Source organism: Lygodium microphyllum, chromosome 18 (genome assembly GCF_053477565.2).
Source record: "Lygodium microphyllum isolate KBCC chromosome 18, Lygodium_microphyllum_v1.1.10, whole genome shotgun sequence".
Classification (NCBI taxonomy): domain Eukaryota; kingdom Viridiplantae; phylum Streptophyta; class Polypodiopsida; order Schizaeales; family Lygodiaceae; genus Lygodium; species Lygodium microphyllum.
The window spans coordinates 119,136,472-119,163,120 of NC_141152.1; the positions used below are offsets into that span (position 1 = coordinate 119,136,472).

A 26,649-nucleotide genomic window follows, 5' to 3' on the forward strand; every position below is an offset into this window, starting at 1 on the left:
CCCATAGTAGTGAGAAGTACACAAGAACAACTCTAGAAAGGATCATACCTAGGGACCTATCCAAAAAAGGCACAACTTGCAAAAGATATTTTGGGGGAATGATGTGTGTGAATATGCCTTCTGATAATCATCAAGGTTGGGTGTTGCTTGTGACGAGATTCCCCATATTTTTTTGAACTACAGTGTATATCTTTATTGTGGATGCTTTCCTTTTTCTGCATGATCCTTTGCCCTTTGGGGACACACAAGATTCAAGACGATCGACGGAGAGAGAGAGAGAGAGAGAGAGAGAGAGAGAGAGAGAGAGTGTGTGTGTGTGTGTGTGTGTGGGTGGGAGAGTGATAATTGTTCCTGCTTTTACCTGGGTCCATCTCTATCTGCCATGGCACACCCCAAATTAGGGCTTTGATCTTGTCATGCAAGGGAGGAGAGAATCATATTTCACGCTGATAGCATAGTCCCATCATCGCTTGATCGAGGTCTTGCATCTGATCGAGGATCGTCAGATCGTCTCCCAGAGAGAGAGAGAGAGAGAGAGAGAGTGTGTGTGTGTGTGTGTGTGTGATCTTCGAATTTCGTGGCTATGGCGGCCTCCCTCTGCACCTTCTGCTCTTCTGCCTCCAACATTCTCCCTCCCCAGCCCGGATGCGGTCGCTCAGAGCCCTTCTCCTCATGCCACCCCTTGCCCGACCCCTCCTCCCCTCCCCCGAGGCCCTCCCTTCCTGCACTAGGTGCTGTGCGCACATTTTCCTGGTCCTCGCCACCGCTCATTCTTCGGTTCCCTCCGAACTTCGTCCGGCAGCTTAGCATCAAGGCGCGGCGCAACTGCAGCAATATTGGAGTCGCCCAGGTGGTAGCGGCTTCTGCGACGAATTCTTCTGCTGTCGTGCCTGACAATGCAGCCGTGAAGGCTGCTGTGGGAGGTGCACCGGTGGTTGCCACAACCATCACAGAAGTTTTGTCTTCACCACCTCCCCCCTGTAACACTACTGTAAATGGGTTTCCTCAGACTCCTGCTGCTCAGAAGCCTCACTCTTCTTCTACTATAGCTGTCCATGCAGGTACCATTGCATTGGTTTTCTTAAGTTTTCACTAACCAGGATAGCCAGGGAGTGTATCAGTTTTTCTTGGTTCATAGAGCCAATACCATGCTATTGCTCCTATTTTAATTGTTGGAATGAGAAGCTCAGTCTGGATAAATTACGGTGTGCTGAACAGCTTCAGGAATGCATCAGCCTGCTTAGTGCTGAATAGTTTTTTGTCATTCGTACACCTCTTAATACTTCAATTGGCTGCAAATGGATAGGCTGAACAAACAATCATACTACAGTGTTTAAAGCATTTTGGAATTCACTTGGCAGGTGAACGGACGGGGCGGCCTAAAGTCTCCGATGCTTTAACAACTCCCATTGTTCAAACTTCAACGTATACGTTCACAAACACAGCAGAATTGATTGCATTCCAGGTGTGCTGAACCTTCAGAGTACATGACAGCTTACTTACTTCCAATTGCTGGCATTACACTTTATGTTTCTGGTTGCACCTCTTTGCAAGATGTGCACATATTCATAGTTTTTTGATCCTATGGATTAGGGGTTGTCCATTTATTGAAATTTGACTCTCACCTTGATTATGTTGATCACACATTTAAAGTCATGATCAAAATCTCTCTGTTAGTTCCCCTTATGTATCCTGATCTTCCATGCACGTATGGTTGTTATTTATGTAGTCACCATTAGTTGGTAGATGTTTTCTCAGCTACAAAAAATGATCCTCGAAATTTAATCATCTACCATAAGTGCTCATAGCTATTCTTGTTGTTTGCCTGAGTATCTTTCCTGAAATTTTACCATGGGCGCAGATGATTTTGCCATGGTCATGTTGTCATGCATGCATGCCGATTTTTTAAATATTGTGCATTATATGTGCTCATCAACTATGATCGTGGACTCTGTTAGGCAAGCTGCTTGTTTGTGTTCAGCTTGAAACAGGTTGCTTAGATGCATGGGTTAACTGTTACTAAGTGTAGGTGTCATGCATGCCTAATTTACTCGATTTGAATATTTTAACATCTTATCCATGTTGTAGATGCCAGTTATTAAGTCACTCTTGGTTTCCTGTAACAGGAAGGAAAGTACACCAGTTTTGAATATGGTCGATATGGAAATCCAACAACACACACTGCTGAGGAGAAAATAAGGTTTAAATTATATTGTTTCGGCACTAACCTCATTCATGCTGAGGTTTAAGAACCATGATGAAAATTTTGATTGTGTAAGTTATTTGTCTGGCGCAGTGCACTTGAGGGGGCAGAAGCTACTTTGCTGACGTCTTCAGGAATGAATGCAGCTACAACGATGTTACTGGCTTTGGTGCCTAGTGGTGGCCATATAGTTACTACGACTGATTGCTATCGCAGAACCCGACAGTTCATCCAAACTGTACTTCCAAAGATGGGTATTACGGTTAGTTTTCAAGCTATATATCACCTGTGTAAACAGACATTCTGAGTTGCTATAATATATTCTGATGATGTTGATGTTATGGAATTTTTGTTGCTGGGTCTGAATTAATTTCTCCTGCTTCCATTTATGCAGCCTGAATTAGGGGTTTGCAGGTTTCTGCAGTCAGTTCTTGTTATTGGAAGGAGATCACTGTTAAAGAAGCTTGGGAAATCTACCTTTAACTTGTGCTATTCAGCACTTTGAAATAGCTTTAGATTTGAAGTGGGTGTTCTGTGCATATAAACAACTAATGCAAGATCCTTTATACATGGGGGCAATCCTTTTTAGTCTTTGCTAAAGTAGATGCAGTCAAGTTTGGCATATCAGGCACTTGACATGGACACTTTGATATCAAACACTGGGATGTGATAACTGTAGTACGGTATCACAAACACTAGGAATGTGCTGTGAACAGCGACGCAAATGATGCTGGAGGAGCAAGTTGGGTAGATCTTCTAGGTCCCTCAAGAGTGGAATCCGGTGGTAAGATCCCCAAATCCCACATGGTTTGCTGGTACCAGCGAGGTAACGGGTCTCGCGGAGGGGGCCTAGGAGCTGAAGAATCTGTAGGAATGTTAGGAGCGGGAAGTAGACAAGGCTCAGTATGCACAATCTCCGATGATGTGGAAGGAGGAATCGGATTATAATGTGGTACAGAGGACTGCACGATATCCCTCTCGTAAAAAATGACGTCCCTTTAAACGATGACTTATTTGTCCGAGGATCAAACAAAGGATAAGCTTTCGCTTTAGAGGAATATCCAACAAAAATAAGGAGATCAGATCAGGGAGTGAGCTTTCCTATCTTATCATCAGGTGTGTGTGTGTGTGTAGGCATGACACCCGAAGACTCTGAAGTGGGAAATAACAGGCTGAGAACCATAGAATGCCTCATACGGGGTCTTTTGAGGAAGAGCTGCAGTCGGGCACCGGTTAAGGATGCATACCACAGTGTTAACAACCTTGACCCAAAGGCGCTCAGGGAGCTCTGCTGTAAACATCATAGAGCGTGCCATTTCCATGACTGTCTGGCTCCTACGCTCTACGACTCCATTTTGAGAGGGGGAGCCGGTAGAGGTGAGCTTGAGAGAGATGCCATGCTATTGTAGAAACTCGGAAAACTCGTGGGAGATAAACTCACCACTGCTATCACTCCTCATGCAACCAACATGACGTCCAGTCTAGTTATGAACCAATAGAACCAAGCAGAAAAATATATGAAAGCATCTCACTTATGCTTGAGGAAGTACATCCATATGTATCTAGAACGATCATCCACTATAAAAAAGAAGTACAACGTGCTGTTTAAGGTGGCAGTGGATGTCGGCCCACAAAGATCAACATGAATCAATCTAAGAGGCACCTCAGCATGATGTGTGGACTGTTGAGGGAAAGGGGTATGGTGTTGCTTCCCGAGTTGACAGGCTTTATAGACATCGCGAGCTAGCTGCAGGTGGGAAAGACCCTCAACCAACTCACGACGCGACAACTCATAAAGAGTCATAACCAAGATGCCTAAGTGAAAATGCCAAAGATGCTCATTGTTTGTAGGCTCCCGAGATGTGGCAAATGCGTGGAAGCTACGGAACACGGAGCCCTCAACTGTCGGCTTGGTCAAAAAGTGTATCATGTGGTATAGCCCATTAGGCTGTGCCTCACTGCGAGCAATCACTAAACTAGTCTGAGAGTCAAGGACCTGAAGTGTGGTGGTTGTAGAGAAAACTACTCACCCCAACCGGCAAAGCTACTGAATAGATACCAAGTTCACCCCAAGTTGAGAAACATGATATACATTGTCGAGTGAAGCTAGATTCAGACCCTTGTTAGTAGCAAAACTGATGCAACCTTGAGTTTGAATCTCGACCGAGGAGTTGTTTCCTACGCGGACCTGCCTGGTTGTAGGGGCTTGTATACGGAAGATGTCCTTTATAGGAGTCATGTGATGTGCAACTCCACTGTCCACAATCCAAAGAGGAGTTCAAGTGCTTGGCTATGACGAGTGGCCTCTGTGGAAACCTCGTCAGGAGGCAACTCACAGATATGGATGAGACTTGCATCTGATATCTCTACGGAGACGATGTGGGCCGTTGTAGACCAGTCAGACAAGCCCTCTGGAGTTGAAAACGTTGTCGATTGAGATGGCTGACCGGTGGTAGTGTGAGTCTTAGCTTTAAAATGCCTCTTGCCATCACCTTGCCTCTCCTGCTGGGGGTTGCTCGACTGAGGGGCTGGGTTCTTAGACTTAGGTTTTGGTGCTATGCCTCTTGCCTTTGATTGAGTTTCGTCGTTAAAGTGGCCAGCCTTTTGACAATGTTGACAATACCTATTTTTTTTAGGTACATTCTGCAACCCTGGTTTGAGTTGTGACTGGGAGTTTCCTTGTGATTCCCCAGATTGATTTTGTTTTTGATTTTGATTGGAAGTTCAAGTTTGTTTTCCTTTCTGTGCTACCCCTTCTGAGAATGAGCAACAAGAGCCCCCTTTGAGGGATTATTCATGTGAAATTGATCGAACAACTGTGCATAACACAACAACTGACACTCAAATTCATAGAAAGTAGGTATGGTAGGCTTTGAAACTATACCTTCCACAAAATTGAAGTATTTCTTGGGTAGTTTGTTTAGAAATAGTGTGACTTGATCATGAGAGGGCTTGGGAATCCCCGTAGTGGAGAATTTGGTAAGAAGACGCTAATACTCAGCCAACTTGACTTTCAAGTCATCCTGGTCAGAGATTTTGAAATTTTGAAGCTCATGGCTAAGATTGATATGGCGGGTCCTATCCCGAGCCGGATAGCGGTTAGTCAAGTGTGCCCATTGCTTTGATGCTAAGTCAAAATGATGAAGTTGAGAATGAAACTCAGCAATAAGCCTTGCATCAACTCGACAATAGTGAAGGCATTTCTAACCTTCCATGAGCGGTTGACCTCGTATGGAACAAGTGTGGGATCGGGTTGGGTTTCCAACCCTTGCACAAGATCCCATAGGTCCTGTGAGTAAATGACATGTCTCATTAAGTTCGATCAAGTGGTACAGTGTGACCCGTTGAAACGAGTCTTGTCATTGAATGCATGTTTGATTGAAGATGAGGTAGAACCATGAGATGTTGGGAAAGTGGGGTAAGATGGATGGGTGGAATAAAATGGTGGTGGTGGTGGAGGGGTCTAATAAGGAGGGGAAATAGGTGGATAGACAGAAATGGGCTGTGAATATCCAATGAGTGTCGATTGAGATGGAGGCACTGAAACATAATGTTTCCATAATGTGCCGGTGTAGGTGGAGGCACTGGGACAAAGAAGCCCTATCCAAAGTTCGGCTGGGGCATAGTAGGATGACCAGAAAGTCCACTAGGTAAGGCCATGGAGGCAAACTGTGGTACCAATTGATCCAAACTCCGGAGAAATTGGGAGGGATACCCAGGCTGTAATGATCCCGAAAGTGTATGAGAAGAAGGTGGAACACCACCTGGATGAGGCAAGGATGAGGTCCTAAAAGGTGTGCTTATGTTTTCATAAACCCCCGGTGTGATGTGCAGTGCAACATGAGGCGTTTGAAATGGAAATGTGAATGGTGTGAATGGAAGTGGAAAAGCAGGGAAGAAGATGGTGGGATGGGTGGGTTTTGAATTTGTGGAGTGAAAGGTGAAGATGCATTTTGTTTATTTTTTCCATTTAATGATTGAAAATGAAAAGATGATGATGAAGATGTACCATGTAATGAAGGAATAGGAGCACCAAATTCATTCTGATTTTGAGATATTAAGTGAAAAGAAGGGTAGAAAAAGAAGTACCTGACTTTTTCTTATAATCCCCATGGCGTGTGCTATCATATAAGAATTGATTCTCAAGATAACCTTTTCTGTAGTCAATAGACTATACTCTTTCTTCCTCATGATTTCTACCAGTATATTGCAAAATAGAAGAGGCAAAAGACGAAGGAACAAAAGACAAATCTAAAGTACCATGCACCGGAGTAGATGGAAGAGGATGAAATAATGGAATATACTCTAGATCTCTTTCTCCAATAGGGGGCCCCATTCCTGATGGAGGTCTCGATGGCCTTGCAACATCATTAGACTTACACACAAAATTTGAAGAGAGAATCATGTATACCTTCATTGAGTAGCTTTTCTTGAAGGGAAATCCTTCGGTCAAGCTCCTCAACCTTCTTTTGTCTGTAAGCCATGATCATGTGATATTCTTCATTGGACAATTTACGTAACTTTGTTTCTTCCTTGTGGTCAGAAGTGTCCTCTACCATGTCGGAACTTTGTGTAGCAAGCTGATCTGCTCACTCTTGCTCAATTCTCGACATAGATGTTTTTGGAGACTAAACTGGTGGTGTTGTTTTCGAAGTCATATGAACCTACTATTGTTCTTGCTTCTACGGAAAGCTTTCAGATCAAGGTGTAGGTTTCTATCAGAGAACCTTGCTTTGATACCATGTAAAGAAATACTCTAACATAGAAACACAAACAGAAACCGTATGACAGAGCTCAGACTGATAAAAGAACACAATTAGGGTTAGGGTAACTCAGAGACAATGAACACAAAATAAATAAAGTGATATGATTGCGGAATATACAATGCTCATGCAGCAAACACGCTATGCAATGAATGAATATTGAACTTTGAACTCCTGAATCTAAAGGATTAGGGCAGGGGTAATGAGTTGGAGAGTGTGTTGTACGTAGCAAGGCAGCCTCCCGATGTTGAACACTAGCAAACATAGCCAAGGAAGGCTGGATCTGATGCAGATGGCAATGAAGGAGAGAGAGAGAGACTAAAAACGCAGGTGAGGAGAGAGAAAATCTGTTGTGATAGGTTGAGGAGAGAGAAAAACAGTAGTGACAGTAGGGAGGAGAGAGAAAACTGAGCAAGCGGCAGCTAGAGAGTGATTAGCTATAGTCACTCTTCTGTATACACTTGCAAACTGTGGATGGAAGGTTGGAAACAGGCGCTAGACTGTAGATGACAACAAGGGACAGCTGAGACTGCAATGTCTTCCGCGAAAGGGGTGTGGGCAGCAAGCTGAAAACACTTGAAACCTGCAAAAACGAGATTATTAACTGAATGGAGGGTAGGATACCTATTTGTAGAAAGTTTGGGCCCTCCCAAGTGGGTTTGTGCTTATGGGACACAGACACTCTCTAGGAACACATTTCTTTTAAATAAACAAGGTTATTTCATTAATTAAGCATGTTTTGGGGCTGTTTAAGTAAAGCTAATGCATTTTTAGCTCAACATCTAGTATCCAACATTTTACATCACAAATTGGTACAACTCTCTTGTCAATATGTTGTGATGCTTCTTGAAGCTTGCTAGTGGAAGGTTGTCTTATTTTGTTTCATTATACATATCTTTTGCATGCTCTTTTGTTCTTTAATATTTATAGTAACGCCATTTTGTTTTTTAGTTGGTGGTGGTGATTGCACCCCTAGTTATTGCTTCTTTGTTAAGTCTCAATACACAGCTTTAGATTTCTCACATGGGTACTATGCTTGTGGTAGTGTACGCTTTATTGCGTAGTGTGGTGGAATCTAGCATAATTGAATTCTATAAATCTCAATTTGTAGGAGATGTCGAAGCTTGAGGGGGGTCAATAGTTCATATGTTCAAACGAGGTATTCAAAGTTCATGGGGGGAGCTATCTTGGATAGGTTGAAGATAGCTCCTTCATAGAAACATGGTATGGGGATGGGGATGGGGATGGCCAAAACCAGAGAACGGGGATGGGGGGGGAGGGGGAAACGACACATGAAAAAAAATACATTTTTACACATAAAACAATTTTGAGCTTATCATATTGGACTTTACTATACTAAAATACGTAAAGAAGCATAATTTAAGCTTTAAAAACACAAGTTTTCATTGTACTTATTAGCATGTTGCATAATGAACACAAGATGAGCAAATGACAAATGACAGACTGTATGGATAAACTTTGAAGTTCGATGTATTACAAAGGAGCATCCGTCCATTGACATGATTCATGTGACATGAAAACTCAAGAGTCCAAACTAAAAACAAAATTTAAAGGACAAATGTCAGAAAGACTAAACAGTAAACGCTACTATTGACAATAGATCATGACATTTGATATCAAAAGGCATTTGGTCATGAGGTTACAACCAACCATAAATCAACATACAAACAGAAACATCAACAAGGATCAAGACCAAATCTAGAGGGCATCATCATCATTAGTAGCAAAATGAGCATTTGTAGCTCTTGAAGTGCTAGCCTCATTATCATGGGTGCCAAGTATAGTCTTCATAAAATGAGCATGCTCCTCCTCCTGCTCCATCTCCCACTGGCATAGAAACAGGGAACGCCCGTTCCGGGCCTTAGGAACGGATTAACGCGTTCCCACTTGTGTCTACCAGCAAAACGCCCATGGAACGTTCCTGCCCATTCCCAGGCCTGTTCCTGCTCGTTCCGCACCGTTCCGGGCCTTTCCAACAGCCGTTCCCTGTTTGGAACGGCTGTTCCCTGGAACCCGCATGCTCCCGCCAGCTCCCACCTCTATCGCCTGCTCCGTCTCCCTCGCCCGCCTGCTCCCGCCTACCTCGCCTAGGCCCTACCGGCTCCTGCCTCTCCTGCCCGTCTGAGTGAGTGAGTGGGCGTGGTCCATTAGGTCACTAAATTGGCACGTCGAACATGACATTTTCAATGCCTACCATACTACTACCCATAATCTAGTTGTCCCATATTGTACCTAGCATATCATGCCACCCTTCTCACTTCCACCATACTACTAGATAAACCAATTTGCAATCTTCCAACTAACTTAATCTATGAGCTCTGTGTGTGTGTATTTATATATATATGCCGTTCCCTCCGTTCCCGTTAGCTAACTTTAGGCGTTCCCTCCGTTTCGGGGGGTCCCGTTTCCGTTCCCGTTCCCCGTTCCTGGTAACTATGCCCACTGGTCAAATAGGTTAGCTTGTGATGTAACACTTTTGCAAAGCATCCTCCATTTAGCACTAGCGAAGACTAAGTCATTTGCCTTTTCCACTCCAAGATGATTCCTCTTCTTTTAGGCAATATGATTGTAGGTGCTCCATAATTGCTCCAAGCAAGAGGAGCTCGTTGCTTGACTCAAGATGCGGATAACCAACTTTTGCAACTCTGGCCCGTTTGATCCAAAGTCCTTTCACCACAAAGGTGTCCCAATCTTGCATTGGTGCAATTGAGCATCATCACAACTATAAGAGTCTCGTCTTCTCCTGTACATAGTAAGTTGATCTTTGATCTTACGCTTGGTATCTACATCAGGCACCATGCGCTCTAGAATAAGCCTCTAGTGTAGATTCGCCTCAACATCATTTTCTTGATCTTTATCCTAAAACTCAGGGTCCACAACGAAAGCAACTGAATGGAAAGGTAAACTATATGCATTTCACCTCCCAATACATAGGTCATGTATCTCGTCATATTTCTCTGCGTAAGATACCGGATCTTTTAACTTCTTGATCATCCTATCCAATGCCTCATACACTTTGCTAATACATGGTTGCATGCCATCAATAAGTCTCACGAGTGTATGATAGGATGTACCATTGCATCAATTATTTCTACATCCTCCCAAAAGTCAATCCTGTTTGCCTTTTCCTTGCATAATATACTTATGGTAGTGGTGTGAAGACTTGCTAGGGTTTGCACTGAGAAAACACAACATGTACAATCAAGACTAAAACACAAAGACTTAGACAGAGACAAGCAAAAGTCAAACCCTAAACACAAAATGCAAAACATAAATGCAAAACTCAAAACTCAAATATAGAGACAAATACAAAGAGAAGAAAGTTTGAAGTGAATGAATGTTGTAAATGAATGTAAGAGTGTACAGAATGTCCAAGGGCAGAGCAATGGAGTGTTGGAGAGTGATGTCCATTGGAGATTGATCCCAAGTGCCATGACCACTAGTCGGAGTGCGGAAGTCGAGGAAAACACCAAATTTTGATCATCAGAGTGTCAGGGAACTAAGGTGATTGCTGAGGATGATGCTTGATGATGAGGGTGGCAATAGAAAGTTGCAAATGCAGCAATAGAAGGGCTAGTTGGAGGAGGAAGAACACAACTAGCTATCGCTTGTAGAAGGAAAGGCCAAAGTCAAGCTCCAGAAGGGCACTTGATGCTGAGGAAGGGCATTGCGAATTGTCGCCTGGTTGATGAGGGTCAAACGCAAGCAATAGGAGGTAGTCTAATTGCTGGCGATGGCTGATAGGACCAAACGTAGCAGGAGAGAAGGTGCCAAACAGTGGGCGACAGTTGTGGAAGAAGGCGCTAATAGGCATTGGCAGAGCTATGGAAAGAGTAAGGCTGAATGGTGGGCAGCCTATTTATTTATAGATGTTGAAGGGTTCCCCTAGAAAAGCAGGGTTTTGGGGGACCATTGAAACTCTCTTGAACCGTGCACCAAATTGTCCTGTGGTTGATGAGGGTCAAACGCAAGTAGTAGAAGGCAGTTTGATCGCTGGCAATGGTTGATGGGACCAAACGTAGGAGATAGGGCGTTAAACAATGGGCAATAGCTGTGGAAAAAGGCGCTAGGCAAGCACTAGAGGAGTTGTGGAAGGAGTGGCAGCAATTGCAAAGAGTAGATTGCCCCGTGAGTGATGGCTGATGGTTGAAATCTGCACTAAAAAGAATAAGGCTGAATGGTGGGCAGCCTGTCTATTTATAGATGTTGAAAGGCGCCCATGTTTTAAAGATGCTAATTAGTTGTAAAGCGTATTTTGGCTCAATAAGTGGTTGCTAATGGATAATTACTAAACTCATCATTGACAAATAACTGTCTCATTGTACCCATGCACTCTCTAAGGTGTCCCAACATTAAAAACTTATAGGCGAAGATTGTTTCAAAATGCTTTAACAATATCTTTCTTGACCTTTTTGTGAACTCATAGAGAAGGAATTGGTGATTCAAAATAATAGTCACCATTTGATTTGCATCCTGTATCACTTATTGAACCCAATCTAACTCACCAATATCCTTCAAAAGGTTGTTCAAATATAGTGTGCCATTCATTAAGAAAATGTAATGTGCTTGTAGCCCCCGTGAACAATGGCACTTGCTGCCTTGTTTGCGGGCTCACCATCAGCCACAAAATCAATCATGAAATGTCGCCCAACAATCTCAATGGTAGAGATCCACTCAGTTTCAAGCTGATGCGTAGACTTCCTAGTCCTTGAAGCATCATAAGATGACATAAATTACATCTCCCCTCGGGAGTAAGCCACAATGCTATGGATAGATCTCTTTCTTGTGTCACTTCATCCATTAGCAATGAATGTGATACCATTCTTATCCCAATCTCTCTTTATGTTTGCTGCAACTTGCTCCACAATACGCTTCTCCTTCTCAAGCGAGGTAGTGTGTAAAGTCTCAGAAAAGGGAGGCATGTAGTTAGACCTATACTCTCCAACCTCCTTTAACATTGCCCTAAAGTACTTAGACCTATGGGCATAAAATTATAAATGATAATACGATAAGTGTCATGATAACATGATAAATCAGTGAATACTAAAAACTCAAAATATCAATTTGTCAAAACCTGGTTGTATGAAAGGCAATGTGGTCGTGATAGAAGAAATGAACCATAGTTGCATTCGTCTCTTCTTTTTTCATTGGGTTCTCAACTTCCCTAAAGAGTAGTTTGGCTTCTACTGATCAAGGATGAAAGCACTAATGATGTAAGTGAATTGAATCCACACGGTGTGGATGCCACACTTGTTGCTGCAGATGAAGGTTTGGGATCCATCAGTTGCTGCTACAGTTGCCGCAAGTGTAGTTGGATCAATTGCCACTCATGTAGGCCTTGATGCAAATAGAGCCTCTTGACTAGCCACGCGGTCAAGAAGATTCCTTTTCTTCTCTGGCATGACATTGGACCTTCAATCTTGGCTCATGCAGTAAATGAGCCCTTACTTTATTTGCGTTGCTCGTATGTCGATAAGAACACAACTTGCATGACTAAGAGCTTGATTCGCCTCCACTTGATGGGCATTCCATATTTACCTCGTCCCACCATAACTACGTATTAGAGCGTCTGCCTCTCCCTTTGGCATGACGAGCTGGTCGTGAAGAAGCCATGTGGAAACAGGGGTGCTGTGTTGATTTTTAGGTATGGGTGCATCGGGTGGGCAAAACCAACAGGCAAGGGCAAGCGCAAGGTGTCGGGTAGAGCAAATACTTACTGTAGCTTGCAGAAAAGAAAAGCCCGTTGAATCATTGATGAAGAAGACGGGCTGGTGTAGCAAATGAGATGGCCTAAGGTGGCAGGCAGGGAGACATCGAAGGGGCGTAATGGGTGGTAGGTGGGTATGCAGGCGTGCAAGATTCTGAGTTGGCATGTGAGATGGGGGGTGTGAAGAGCAGCTGAAGATGGAGGATTTGGTGTGGGTGCGATTAGTAAGCAGGCGGGAAATGCGACGGCCAGCCTTCCATAGGTGGTCCGTCCTTGATAGTGCGTTCTGTCCCCAGAATGGAGGGATGACGTGCCCTTGTTGGGGAGGTGAACCAAGACGTCCCTTGACCCGCATTTGTGTTCTGTCGAACCTGATCGTGATAGGACGGTGTTCTAGTGTCCTAAGGGCTCGGGACGATTGTCCCCTGTTTCTATGAGCTCCCCAAATGGTTGGTTGTTGGAGTTTGTGATGGTGCCATCCTAAACTTATTCTCGTAGTTGTTGGCTAGAGGGGCAATCACACAATTGGAAGATGTAGTGTAGTGTGGCACGAGTTTCTAAAGTAGGACAATTGGAGCATTCTGTGTTAGCTTCCTTGACTAGCTTAGTGTCACATGAATGCATGGGGTCCTGCAAACTAGGGTTAATTAGTGGAACTCCACAAAAGTGTCAATACCAAAATGGAGTAATGATGTGTCTGGTAGGGAATCAGAAATAGAATTGGAAGGAAAGGATTTGGATGGTAGAGACAAAGGAACAAAACACTAGGTAGATTCAACCACTATGGGCTAACAGTTTGAGACATTTATTCCAAGTTTTGTTTATAGGCCGATTTATTGTGTGTCAGCCATCTAGGATTGTATTACATGTCTTGGGATCCATGGTTTTGACCTATCTACTTTAGAAGACATGAAGTTATCAAAGGTTGCATTGATGAGAGGAGGGTCTCTGATGAGAAGAAGCACAAGGTTTGGAATCCTTTGAACCCAATCGCTCTTTATATGATAGTCGAGAGTTGGCTTTGATACCAACTATTAGGCACTAGGTCCTAATTGCACAACTCAAGAATGGTATGAGAATCCAAATGCCAAAGCATTCTTTAAATCTTGTATTGCAACAATAATAGGATGTGAACAAGATATTGGCTATTGATAAGTTTGCATAAGTCTCGTATTCTATCTTGCACCTCCCACACTCCGCTTCCACAAGGAGCGGGCAGTAGATCTGGCTTAGAAGGCACTATCTTTGATGGAATAATCTAAGGAAAGGGTGTAGAATCCGATGTAAAAGATTGCATAATATCATTCTCATAAAAAACTCTCTCCTAACGATCACCTTGTTTGTCTGAGGATGAAGGACAAACGATAAGTCTTCGCTTCAGAGGAGTAACTTACAAAAATTAGGAGATTAGCTAGGGAGATGAGCTTTCCTATCTTATCATCAGGGGGGTGTGTGTACGCACAACTCTTGAAGACTCTAAAAGGAGAAACGACAAGTAGAGAGCCAAAAAATGCCTCATATGGATCCCTTTGAGGGACAACCACAGTAGGGCATTAGTTGAGGATATACACTGAAGTGTTAACGGCCTCGACGCAAAGGCGTTCATGAAGCTTTGCTGTGAATAGCATATAGCATGCCATATTTATGATTGTTTGGTTTCCATGCTCTATGATTCTATTTTGAGACGGAGAGTTGGTAGAGGTCTTGGAAAACTCATGGAAGCTAAACTTGCCACCACTATCACTTCTCATGCATCCTACACGATGATGAGTTTGGTTATGAACTAGTAGCACCCAAGTAGAAAAAATATGTAAATGCGTAGAATTATGCTCAAGAAAGTACACCCACATGTATCTTAAATAATCATTGACTGTCAAAAAGAAGTATAGTGCGTTGTTTAAGGCCGTTGCAATAACCTCATCGAGAGGCAACTTGCAAATCGCATCCTCAAATGTCTCTACGGAGACGATGAGGGCCTCTGCAGACCAATCTAACATGCCCGTTGGCGTTGAGAACGATATAGATTGTGATGACTGACCCGTGAGAGTGTGGGTTTGGGCTCACCATTGCTCCTATTAAGGGTTGCCACCACCCTACCTCTCCTGTTGGGGGTTGCCTGATTGAGGGATAGGGGGTTGAGTCTTGGATGTTGGTGGTGTGCTCCTGCCTTTTATCAATACTCATTGTCAAAGTGGCGAGCCTTTTGACAATACTGACAATAATTTGCTTTTTAGGTGCATTTTGCCACCCGGGTTTTAAGAGAAGACTAGGAGTTTCCTTCCGTCTCACTAGCTTGCTTGATTTTGCTTTTGCTTTTGCTTTTGATGTTGATTTGAGTTTTGATTTTGTTTACCCTTCCCTTGTTACCCTTCTGAGAGGAAGCAACGAGAGTCCACTTTGTAGAGGTCATTCTAAGAAATTGATTAAACAGTTAGAGCGTAACATAATAGTTGATAATTAAATTCATAGAATGTGGGCATGGTGGGTTGTGAGATCTCCTATTGGACAATAGGTGACAAAATGGAAGTATTTCCGCAACAACTTATTAAGGAACAAAGTGACCCAATCGTTTTAGGACTTAGGAACCTCAGTGGTAGAAAACTTGACAAGAAGTTGCCGATACTTAGCCAACTTGACTTTCAAGTCATCCCAATCAATGATTTAAGGTTTTGAAGCACATGGTCAAGATTTATACAATGTGTCCTATCTCAAGCCTAATATCGGTTAGTCAAGTGTGCCTAACACTTTGATACTAAATCAAAATGTTGAAGTTGAGAATGAAACTTTGGCAATAAGCCATGCATTAGCTTGATAATAGTGGAGGCATTCCTAGCCTTCCATGAGTGGACAATCTCCTATGGAACAAGTGTTAGAATTTGCCGATTCTATGGGCAGCACCCAATATAATTTGTGTGGTGTGGACACTTGTTAAAGTGTCAATGTAAGGTGTGTACACCTAGTGTCTTAGAAACTTAAAGTAGTGACACTAGGCTCTAGAGTAAAATAAACCTAACTCTAGTTAGTTGGTGGAAGGATGGTTAGGTCAACCCTTGACCTAAACATAAGTTGTACTTTCACTCACTCTTTCATTCTAGCAAGTACACTCTACTCTTTTTGCTTCAGCTCACTCTCTTGTTGTCATTGTCTCTCCTCTCTCTCTCTCCATAACTGGCTGCCATGTTCCAACATTTGGTATCAGAGCAACATCCTTGGTGTTCTCACTTAGGAGAAACTTGATGGCTCAAACTACCCACTGTGGAGTTTTATGGTCCGTAACCTTCTTGTAGCGAAGGACTTGTGGGACTATGTTACAGGTGATTTGCTATGACCGGGAGGTCTTGCATCTCAGACACCTCAGTGTAACGCTCGAGGACAGGTTGCTGGTGGTGCTGCTGGTGGTATTGGTGCTGCTATCGAGGATCAGAGGAAATGGGACTATGGGATGTTCTTGAGCATATACTTGCAGCATGCAATGAGGCCAGGATATCTTATCTCCATAGAGAGTTGGCCAATGTGACCATGGATGAAGGTGATAGCATGACAGAGCACCTTACTCGCATACAGGATTTGCATGAGCAGCTACTCAATGTTGATGAGGTCATTCAGGATGCTGAATTGGTAAACATCACACTGAACTCTCTTCCAGAGTCATATTTTGGTTTCCACACCTCTTTGATGTTGTCTTTGGAGGGGGGGGGGGGGGGGGGGGGGAAAACAACAGCCCCTAACATTTGTGGAGTTGGAAGGCCTCTCGCTGCAAGAGGAACAGACTCGGAAGAATGTGGCATTGTGTTCAGGTGATGTGGCTATGCTTTCCAAGTTCAAAGGCAAAGGCAAAGTCAAGCAAAATGTAAAAGATTAGCAAAAGGGTGATGTTGGACAGCCATCAAATAAGGTTGTCCAAGACACATAAAAGACTAAAAAGAAGGGGAAATGCCATTATTACAAGAAGCCTGGTCACTATATCGATGAATGCAGAAAGAGATTGGCCAAAGAGAAGAAAAAGAACTCCGGTTTGGCTGTCTAAGAAACATTAGCGAATAAATCTACTGATAATGATACTTCAGCCAACTTTGCAGAGGAGGACTATGCATTTCTCACATGCAGTTATGATTCTTCAATGACTGTTTCAGCATTTAATGCTGCTGAAACGCAACAAGCATGGTATTTTGATAGTGGGCGTCAAAGCACATCACTTCCAGGAAGTGTTTGTTTACCTCTTTGCATTCAGCCCCTGCTGGGAAGCGTGTTACATGTGCAAATAGTAGTAGTTATGTGTATGTGGCATTGGGACAGTCACTATTATTGCTGCAAATGGTTGTGATTTCATGCTTCTAGATGTCTTGTTTGTACCTAGCATTACAAAGAACTTGTTGTCTATCTTTGCTTTTAATAAGCATGGCTTTCAAGTCATCTTTGAGGATGACAAATGCATTGTTAGAGACAGAGAGATGGATTATGCACTTAGGCTGTCCGGCACCCTACATAAGGGTCTATTTTTGTTGGATACATATGACAGACAGTCTCATAATGCTTTAGCAGTCACTACTCTTTCGCCCGCTATGCAAAATGTGGAGCTATGGCATGCCCGCTATGGACACATGAGCTTTGGGAGTTTGATAACCCTTCAGAGGTGTCATATGGTAGATGCATTGCCTCTAGTGGAGACTCCACCTCCTTATGTATGTGAGGGATGTATTTTGGGCAAGATGCATAGGTTTTCCTTAAAAAAGGATGGTGCAGTGTGTGCTGTTCGAAAAATGCAGCTTATTCACTCTGATGTTTGTGGTCCCATGAGGACACATGCACTTGGAGGTCATCAGTATTTTGTTACATTTATTGATGACTACTCTCGGTATACATGGGTTTATGGGCTGAAGGCAAAATCCGATGTGTTCATGCATTTCAAACATCTTGTTTCAAAGCTTGAAGCTGAAACTAACTTAAGTGTGCAGATACTTTGCACAAATAGAGGGGGGAATACATGTTTCGTGCTTTTGAGACATATTTGCTTGATCATGGCATTATGCATCAAGCCACTGTTAGAATGACTCCTCAGCAAAATGGTATTGCTGCAAGGAAGAATCAGACTCTTATGGAGATGACTCGTTGTATGCCAAAAAGCAAGGCTCATAAATTTTGGGTAGAAGGCCTTCAGTGTGCAAATCATGTGTTGAATCGTGCACCCACTAAGGCATTGAAGACGATCACACCGTTCGAAGCTTGGCATGGCAAGAAACCCAAAGTAGACTACTTTCGGGTGTTTGGTTACATAGCCTATGCACATGTTCCGAAAAAGAGCTTCGTGGGAAGCTTGATGACAAGGCTGTAAAATGCATATTTATTGGCTACAGCTCGGAGAGCAAGGGCTATCTCTTGTATGACCCATGCATGAAGAAGGTCTTTGTAAGTAGGGATGTCCTATTTGCTGAAAATGCTGCATTTTCACATGATTAGTTTCAAATGTCTGCCACCTATAACATTGGTGATGTCTTTGAGGGACTTTTGCCACTTACTTTGGAGTTTGTGCCTGCTGTAAATGGCAGGACAGACTTAATACAACAAGCTGTTGCCGCAACATATACTCCCGAACAACAGGGCATCGATGATGGTTTGCCACATGCAATGGAAGAAGCAGTACAGCATGAAAGGGCTGCTGTAAATGCAGCCAAAACAATCCCAAGATGGTTGTTACAGACTCTCCAAGAGAGTAAAATGGATGCTCCTATACCTCAACGCACTAGAAGGGCTGCCAAAAATGCAGCAAATGATGCAGGGGGGGCACATTTGATTGATTTTATGGATGCTCCTATACCTCAATGCACTAGAAGGGCTGCCAAAAATGCAGCAAATGATGCAGGGGGGGCACATTTGATTGATTTTATGGAAGTAGATGATTGTGATGAGCATGTGTTTATGAGCTCACTATTGGATGATGATGAGCCTACTTCCTTGGATGAAGCTCAACAAGATGTACATTGGATGCAGGCCATGCAGGATGAGTTAGACTCTATTGCTACTAACTCTACATTGGATCTTGTGGATTTACCACTTGGCAAGAAGGCCATTGGCACTAACTCAAAGGCAAGGCTAACTCAAAGGCAAGAAGGCCATTGCTACTAACTCAAAGGCAAGGCTGATGGTACAATTGATAGGTACAAAGCACGGTTGGTAGCAAAAGGCTATGCACAGAAGAAGGGCATAGATTATGAAAAAACTTCTGTTCTTACATCCCGTATGAGTACGGTGAGATGTGTGATTGCTATGGCTGCAAATTATGGCTGGAAAGTACATCAGTTGGACATTAAGACATTGTTCTTGAATGGGGATTTGCAGGAGGATGTATATGTGTCACAACCTCCAGGGTTTGTGGTTAAAGGGAAAGAGCACATGGTATGCAAGTTGGATAAAGCTCTTTATGGTCTCAAATATGCTCCTTGTGCATGGTACTCCAAAATTGATGCTTATTTGGCTAGCAAAGGGTTAAAAAATAGTCAAATTGCTCCCACTCTATACATTAAGAATGAGGGGGGGGAGGGACTTTCTTATTATCATTCGCTATGTAGATGACATGTTGTTCACTGGACCTACAGAAGGAAAAATTACAGATTTTAAGACTGAATTAAAATATGCATTTGCTATGTCAGATATGGGCTGCCTACACTATTATTTAGGGATTCAATTCACCCAAAATCAGCATGGTATCATCATGTCACAGTTACAATATGTGGATAAGTTGTTATATAGGTTTAGTATACAAGATTGCAAACCTATGTGCACTCCTATGGAGCCAGATTGAAAGCTGTCTATGCATGATGGTGAAGAGATGTCTGATGTTGCAATTTACAGCTAGGCTGTTGGCTATCTTATTTATCTTTGCAACACACACCCTGATATTTAGTATGTAGCATCTTAGGTGAGAAGGTATATGCTTAGCCCACGGACCATACATTGGCAAGCTGTTAAGCGGATCTTCAGATATTTGCAAGGTACTCAGTCACATGCATTATTATTTCCTGGGGGAGAGACTTGCACTTACAGGCTTACAGTGATTCAGATTGGGTTGGTGATACAAACACTAGGTAGTCTAGTAGTGGACACTGCTTCTTTCTAGGCCGTTTATGCATTTCATGGCTAAGCAAGAAATAGTCTACAATGGCTATCTCGTCTTGTGAGGTTGAGTACAGGGCAGCCTTTACGACAACAATGGAATGTATATGGTTGCGCAGATTGTTGGCTGATCTACATTTACCATTGGAGGGTCCTACATCCATTCTTTTTGATAGTCAGAGTGCTATTGTAGTAGCACTAAATCCTATGTTTCATGCTCGCACGAAACACATAGAGGTGCATTACCATTATGTCAGAGAGGGATGCTATGCAGGAGAGATCAGCTTGATGTATGTACCCACAAAAAAAAATGTTCCAGACATTTTCACCAAGGTACTACCACACGAGAAGTTTTGAGGCTTTTCAAAAGTCCTTAAACTTGTTACCCTTTGGTGATTGATCATCCTTGTACTTCATCACATTGGCACTTCAGGGGGGTGTTAGAATTTGCCGATTCTATGGGCAGCGCCCAATGTAATTTGTGTGGTGTGGATACTTATAGTGTCAATGTAAGGTGTGTACACCTAGTGTCTTAGAAACTTAAAGTAGTGACACTAGGCTCTAGAGTAAAATAAATCTAACTCTAGTTAGTTGGTGAAAGGTTGGTTAGGTCAACCCTTGACCTAAACATAAGTTGTACTTTCACTCTATCTTTCATTCTAGCAAGTACACTCTACTCTTTTTGCTTCAGCTCACTCTCACGCTGTCATTCTCTTCTCTCTCTCTCCATAGTTGGTTGCCATTTTCCAACACAAGTTTGGTATCGGGTTGGGGTTGTAACCCTTGCACAATATCTTGTAGTTTGTCTCATTAGATTGGACCAAGCAGTGAAGTTCAACTTGTCGAGGCATGTTTGACTAATGAGGAGGAAGAACCATGAGGAATTTGATAGGTGGGATAAGATGGATAATGTGGATAAGGAGGTGGTGGAGGGGGATAAGTAGGAGGACGAGGTGGGTAGGCAAAAATAGATTGGAAGTGTCGAATGGGTATCGATTGATGTAGAGACCCTAGAACATGAATGTTTCCCTAGGGTGCTGGTGGAGATGGAGGCACCAAGACATGTGAGCCTTATCCAAATGTCAGTTGGGGTACAACAAAATGACGAGAAGGCCCACTAGGTAATGCCATGGTGGCAAATTGTGGAACCAACTGAACTACACTCAGTAATGGTTGGATTGCATTCCCCGGCTGCAAAGTGTGGGAAATGGAGGATGAACCTCCATTAGAGATATACCACCCGGTTGAGGAAAAGACGAGGTGCTGTACCTAAGGGTGAAAGACCATCCGGGGTGATGCGCGATGATGTACAAGGTTCACTTAATAGAGATAGAAAGAAAGTTGCAGCGGAAGTAGAGGGTGGGATGGGTGGGAGATTAAATGGATTGGTTGATGCAGTTGTTAGGAAATGATTTTGGTTTCTTTTGTCCATTAAATGCATTGAATTAAGATGGTTCACCTACTTCAAAATGACCTTGAGAAGGAAAAATTGAAGGAAAAAAGAGAGAGTAACTTACAAGCTGTTGAGTTATTCTTTTGTACTCATTACCATTCTTTGTGTTTTAAAACAAAAATCTATCTTATTTAGAACTTATGAACCAATAATGTGTTTGCGTAGTCCCTTCGTTGTGAGAATCACTTGCATCTTGCTAAAAAGAGGAAGTAAACTCAAAAGATGGAGAAGTTTTATTTTGCGTATTTGACATAGGAGTGAATGAAGGTGGAGATGTAAATAGAATAGATGAAAGAGGTAGAGATGGAGATGAAAGTGGTAAAGAGATGAAGGATTTGTACTCCATGCCAGTTTCCACTTCAGGATAACCAGTTCTTGTGGAGGTTTCGTCCTTTCTACAAAATCATTAGACATGTGCATTGAATCTAAAGGTGAAAAGTCAGGCTTACCTTCAATTTGTTGTTGAGACTGATACATGAGGATTAAGTTGTATTCAACTATTGAAACTTGGTACGATCATTGGATTCCATGGTAGTCCAATGTCTCTTCGGCCCTGTTGGAAGTTGGAGGAGCAAGCAGTGAGGTCCACTTTGTTTGGTTTCTCGATAGATTTGTCTCGGGAGAATGAAGCGGTGATGTTCGAAGTCGTCTCACTCTCTTCTTGTTCCTGCCTCTTGTGAAGGGCTTTTAGATCAAAGGCCTAGGTTTCTTTAGAGAGATCCTAACTTTGATACCATATAAAGAAATACCTTAATGCAGAAATACAAATACAATCATATGACAAAGCATAGACAGAACAAAACACTATTATGGCTAGGGTAACTCAAAGACAATGAACATAATGAAGAGTCTGAAATGAATGAATTTGAATAATACAATGCTCATGCTGTAAACACACTTTGAAGTAAATGAATACTATACCCCGAACTCGTGTCTTGAGGACCAAGGTAGAGGTGATGAGTTGGAGCGAGTGTTGTACTTCGATGGATCCTGAAACATAGCAAAGCAGCCTTCGAAGTCGTCTGGCAGTGGCACGGTAGATGCTGGACAGACGGAGTAAGGAGAGAAAATTGCAAAATGCAGCCTTCAATAGTCGGGCAACAAGTAGAAGAGCACGAGGAAGTGATAAACGCAGCAGGAAGTGTCAAACGTAGCCTTTTGGAGCAAAACACAGCTTGACGTTGAGGTGGCGAGCAGTTGGAGATGATGCAAGAGCAGCAAACATAGATGATGTAGGCACCAGGCTGAAATGTAGGGTCTTGGAGGGTAGGTGACGATAGTTCCTAGGGGAGAGAACCACGAAGGGAAGGCTGGGAACAGATGCTAGATGGGTGTAGGCAATGCTGGGCAGCTTCAGTTGAGATGTGCTTTGCGAACGGGGTGTGAGCAGTGAAGCTAGAGCACTTGAAACATGCAAAAACAAGATTGGACTGAATGGGAGGGCAGGCTGTCTATTTACAGAAAGTTTGGGGCCTCCCAAATTAGGGTTTACATGTGGGATATTGATACTCTCTCGAATTGCTCCCAATTTAAAAGAATGGTTAACATTCATTAATTACTTGAGTTTTGGGGATGTTAATTAAAGCTAATGGTAATTCAGCTCAACAATGGGCTCACCCGTGAGCCTGGCAGCTAGTAACATTGTGGGTCACGACCACATCCCAAGGGTTGGCATCCCATACCACCATCCCACACCATCCTTGTGTATGGACGCATTGGCCAATGTGCCAAGAGTCCAAGAGTGGTGATCACATCATGATGTGCACAATCGCCTTGAGTCCTATAAATAGGATTTGGCTGCCCTAGCCCGGAATTGCACTTTGTGCATTTGCACTAAGTCATTTCATAACCATTGTGACCAATGTTACTAGTGCCTATCTAACATCCAAGGATGTAACTTGAAGGGGGTGTGTGTGTAAAATTACACAATGCATTAAGTAGAATCAGAGCAAAGGATAGAGACTCACAACAAATTAGAGATGAATTGAAATTTCTTTATTAGCAAACAAAGTGATTAATGAAGGCTTTGTCCACTCGTGTGCTCCTGTAGCACAGCTTTGGATAGTTGTCTTTCTCCCACTAGCTTTGTCTTTCGAGGTTAAACAATTGGATATGACTCTTGAATTCACAAAAGAATAATTTTCTAGGTCAGAGGACCTTGAAATTGAAGATGGGTGTATTGCTGTAGGCCTACAACAAAGAAAAATAGATGCAAAAGCCAGTTGTGGTTTGTGTGCCTTTACATTTATGGTCTATCTTTCTACAGCACACTCTCTTTTGAATGCAGCGTATGGTTTGTCTATGTATGACAATGCATGCAATATAGTATGTGCCAGCCATGGTTCGAATTACTCGAACATTGATCATGTGCCTACTTTCTTTGCATCAAGGACCAATTCCACACAAAGTTGAAATGGAGTGTATCATACTTGTAGACAGTGCATGAATGAAATGCTTGTCAAATTACACAACGCATTAAATAGAATCAGATCAAAGGATAGAGACTCACAACAAACTGGAGATGAATTGAAATTTCTCTATTAGCAAACAAAGTGATTAATGAAGGCTTTGTCCACTTGTGTGCTTCTGTAGCACAGCTTTGGATAGTTATCTTTGTCCTGCTAGCTTTGTCTATCCATGTTAAACAATTGGATATGACTCTTGAACTCACAAAAGAAGAATTTTATAGCTCAGAGGACCTTGAAATTGAAGATGGGTGTATTGCTGTAGGCCTACAACAAAGAAAAATAGATACAAAAGCCAGTTGTGGCTTGTGTGCCTTTACATTTATGGTCTATCTTTCTACAGCAGTCCCTCTCTTTTGAATGCAGTGTACGGTTTGTCTATGTATGACAATGCATGCAATATAGTATGTGCCAGCCATGGTTCGTATTACTCAAACATTGATCATGTGCCTAATTTCTTTGCATCAGGGACCAATTCCACACAAAATTGAAATGGAGTGTATCATACTTTTAGGCAGTGCATGAATGAAATGCTTGTCAAATGACACAGTGCATTAAATAGAATCAGAGCAAAGGATAGAAACTCACAACAAATTAGTGATGAATTGAAATTTTGTTATTAGCAAACAAAGTGATTAATGAAGGCTTTGTCCACTTGTGTGCTCCTGTAGCAAAGCTTTGGATAGTTGTCTTTCTCCCGCTAGCTTTGTCTTTCCACGTTAAACAATTGGATATGACTCTTGAATTCACAAAAGAAGACTTTTCTAACTAAGAGGACCTTGAAATTGAAGATGGGTGTATCGCTGTAGGCCTACAACAATGAAAAATAGATACAAAAGCCAGTTGTGATTTGTGCACCTTTACATTTATGGTCTTTCTACAGCAGTCTCTCTCTTTTGAATGCAATGTATGGTTTGTCTATGTATGACAATGCATGCAATATAGTATGTGCCAGCCATGGTTCATATTACACAAACATTGATCATGTTTCTAATTTCTCTGCGTTAAGGACCAATTCCACACAAAATTGAAATGGAGTGTATCATACTTTTAGGCAGTGCATGAATGAAATGCTTGTCAAGAGGACACTTTTTGCATGATCTAAAAATTTTAGTGTGGTTACTAAAAACGAAAAAGAATGAGACACTCTGTTATCTTATACCAAGTCAATTGTATTTGCATCACTAAAGTTCTGTATAAAGGCTAAGTATGTATTTCTCTGGGAAACAGGCCACTGTCATTGATCCAGCTGATATGGCTTCTTTAGAGCGTGCCCTGGAGGAGCAAAAGGTACTATTCTTATATAGGCGATCACTCTTTGTTGGTGCACACACGCATGCAAGAAACCACTTCCTACTACTGAATTCTGTATATGGTTAAGGTAATTAGCATTTAGGCAAGCGTAATATAAGTAGGTGTTTTGTCATTGCCAAGTAACTTTATGATCAGTTGTAATTTGAAGCTAAATGTTTTCCTCAGAGATGTTGCTCTTTACACTGTTTCCTTTTGTAGTTGGCCTTTTTTGACTAGAGATTGTTTGAGCATTGCAGTTATTTGTGTTGGAGTTCACTTTCTCTGTCCACCTTATTGTATCTGTCTTTTGTTCCTATTCTGGGTGGCCCCATTCGTGTCTAGGACAGTCCACTGTTGTACCTAAAGTAGTGTGCAAGCCTCCCTTGTGTATACCTTTGGAGTCATATTAACTAATATTAGACTACTGTAACAACCTCATTGCATTTCTTTGTACACAATGCATCAGTCCTCTCATCTTGAGTTTCTTATGAAAGAGATTATTCACTATTCAAGTTCTTCAGTCACACTTCGAGCTCTTTCACAGTATTAGAGCATTTTCATTATAGTTTCATCATGGCAGTAGAGCCATGGTTTCTTTGAGCCCTTGAAGGGCTATAAGAAACCAGCCTTTGTTCTTGGCAAGGGTGTTAATAACCTGATTTAACTCAAATTACAGCAAGCATTAGAATATACAAATCTGAAAATACACACTTTACCACTTGATCTCGGATAGTCAACACTCGATTGGCCCCAACAACTTGCCCCTCTTGTGGTATTTCTTTATCTTGTATTGCTTTAAGGTTGAACTACATTGAGATGTGGGCTAATTCATTCAATCTTCAATACAACGGCTGTCATAAATGATCAACACTTCTTGGGCACAAATTTCCCCTTGATTGTATAACAATCCGAGCTCAATTTGGATCTTCGATCTCTTGCATGCAGGCCCCAATAATTTGAGAATGGGCTACCCCTCGGATTAGCTTAATGCCTTCAACTGGGACTGATCGATCCGTGTAGCATAAGGTGTCAATGAGGGCATCGGATAAGGTTGATGCTGGATGGCAAAATCAGAAGACGAAGAAGAGTCTTGAACGTCGCAGTGTGTTGAAACTTGCAAGATAGAATATGGTTTACCTCCAAAACCTGGTCACTCTAAATAGCCTAATCTCATCAAAACTGGCCGACTAGTCAAATAGGAGATGATAATATTGGCCAACATGCATTTGGGAAAGAAAGTGATGAAAATGCCGTGCCAAATGTGATCGCAGCTAGTATGCACAAATCGCTATGTGTCCCTTTTGAGAGGTCCTCCAGCCCATCGAGAAAGAAATACAAAGGCTGGAAATTGGTTGGAAACAGTGTGAACACACTTGATAGAAAATGAAATGCATGCTCTAAATAGAGCTACCTTCTCTGTCAAAACACATAATAGATTGAATGTTAGAGCAACTAATGTCCCATCCGACTTAGTCCGAGGCTCACAAGTAGGAGATGATTGTGCATGACAAAAAGGATTGCTAATATGTACTTCACATGTGCACCTCACATTAATATTGTCAAAGCCAAGCATTATAAGAACACATCCTTGTGACAATATCCTTAGGCTCGAATTGCAGTCTGGAGTTGACCAT

The 26,649-nt window shown here is 42.4% G+C and overlaps 1 protein-coding gene across 1 annotated transcript in view; it reads left to right on the forward strand.

Moving 5' to 3' along the window:
* Positions 1–249: 249 nt before the first annotated feature.
* LOC148021304 (cystathionine gamma-synthase 1, chloroplastic-like) overlaps positions 250–26,649 on the forward strand; it is a 65,856-nt gene continuing 39,456 nt past the window's right edge. Inside the window, exons 1-5 of the mRNA XM_087699170.1 lie at positions 250–1,061; positions 1,362–1,465; positions 2,127–2,200; positions 2,297–2,465; positions 24,953–25,012. Of these exons, the coding sequence (XP_087555296.1) occupies positions 584–1,061; positions 1,362–1,465; positions 2,127–2,200; positions 2,297–2,465; positions 24,953–25,012 (885 nt within the window). The 5' untranslated portion in view covers positions 250–583. The remainder of the gene's footprint in view (positions 1,062–1,361; positions 1,466–2,126; positions 2,201–2,296; positions 2,466–24,952; positions 25,013–26,649) is intronic.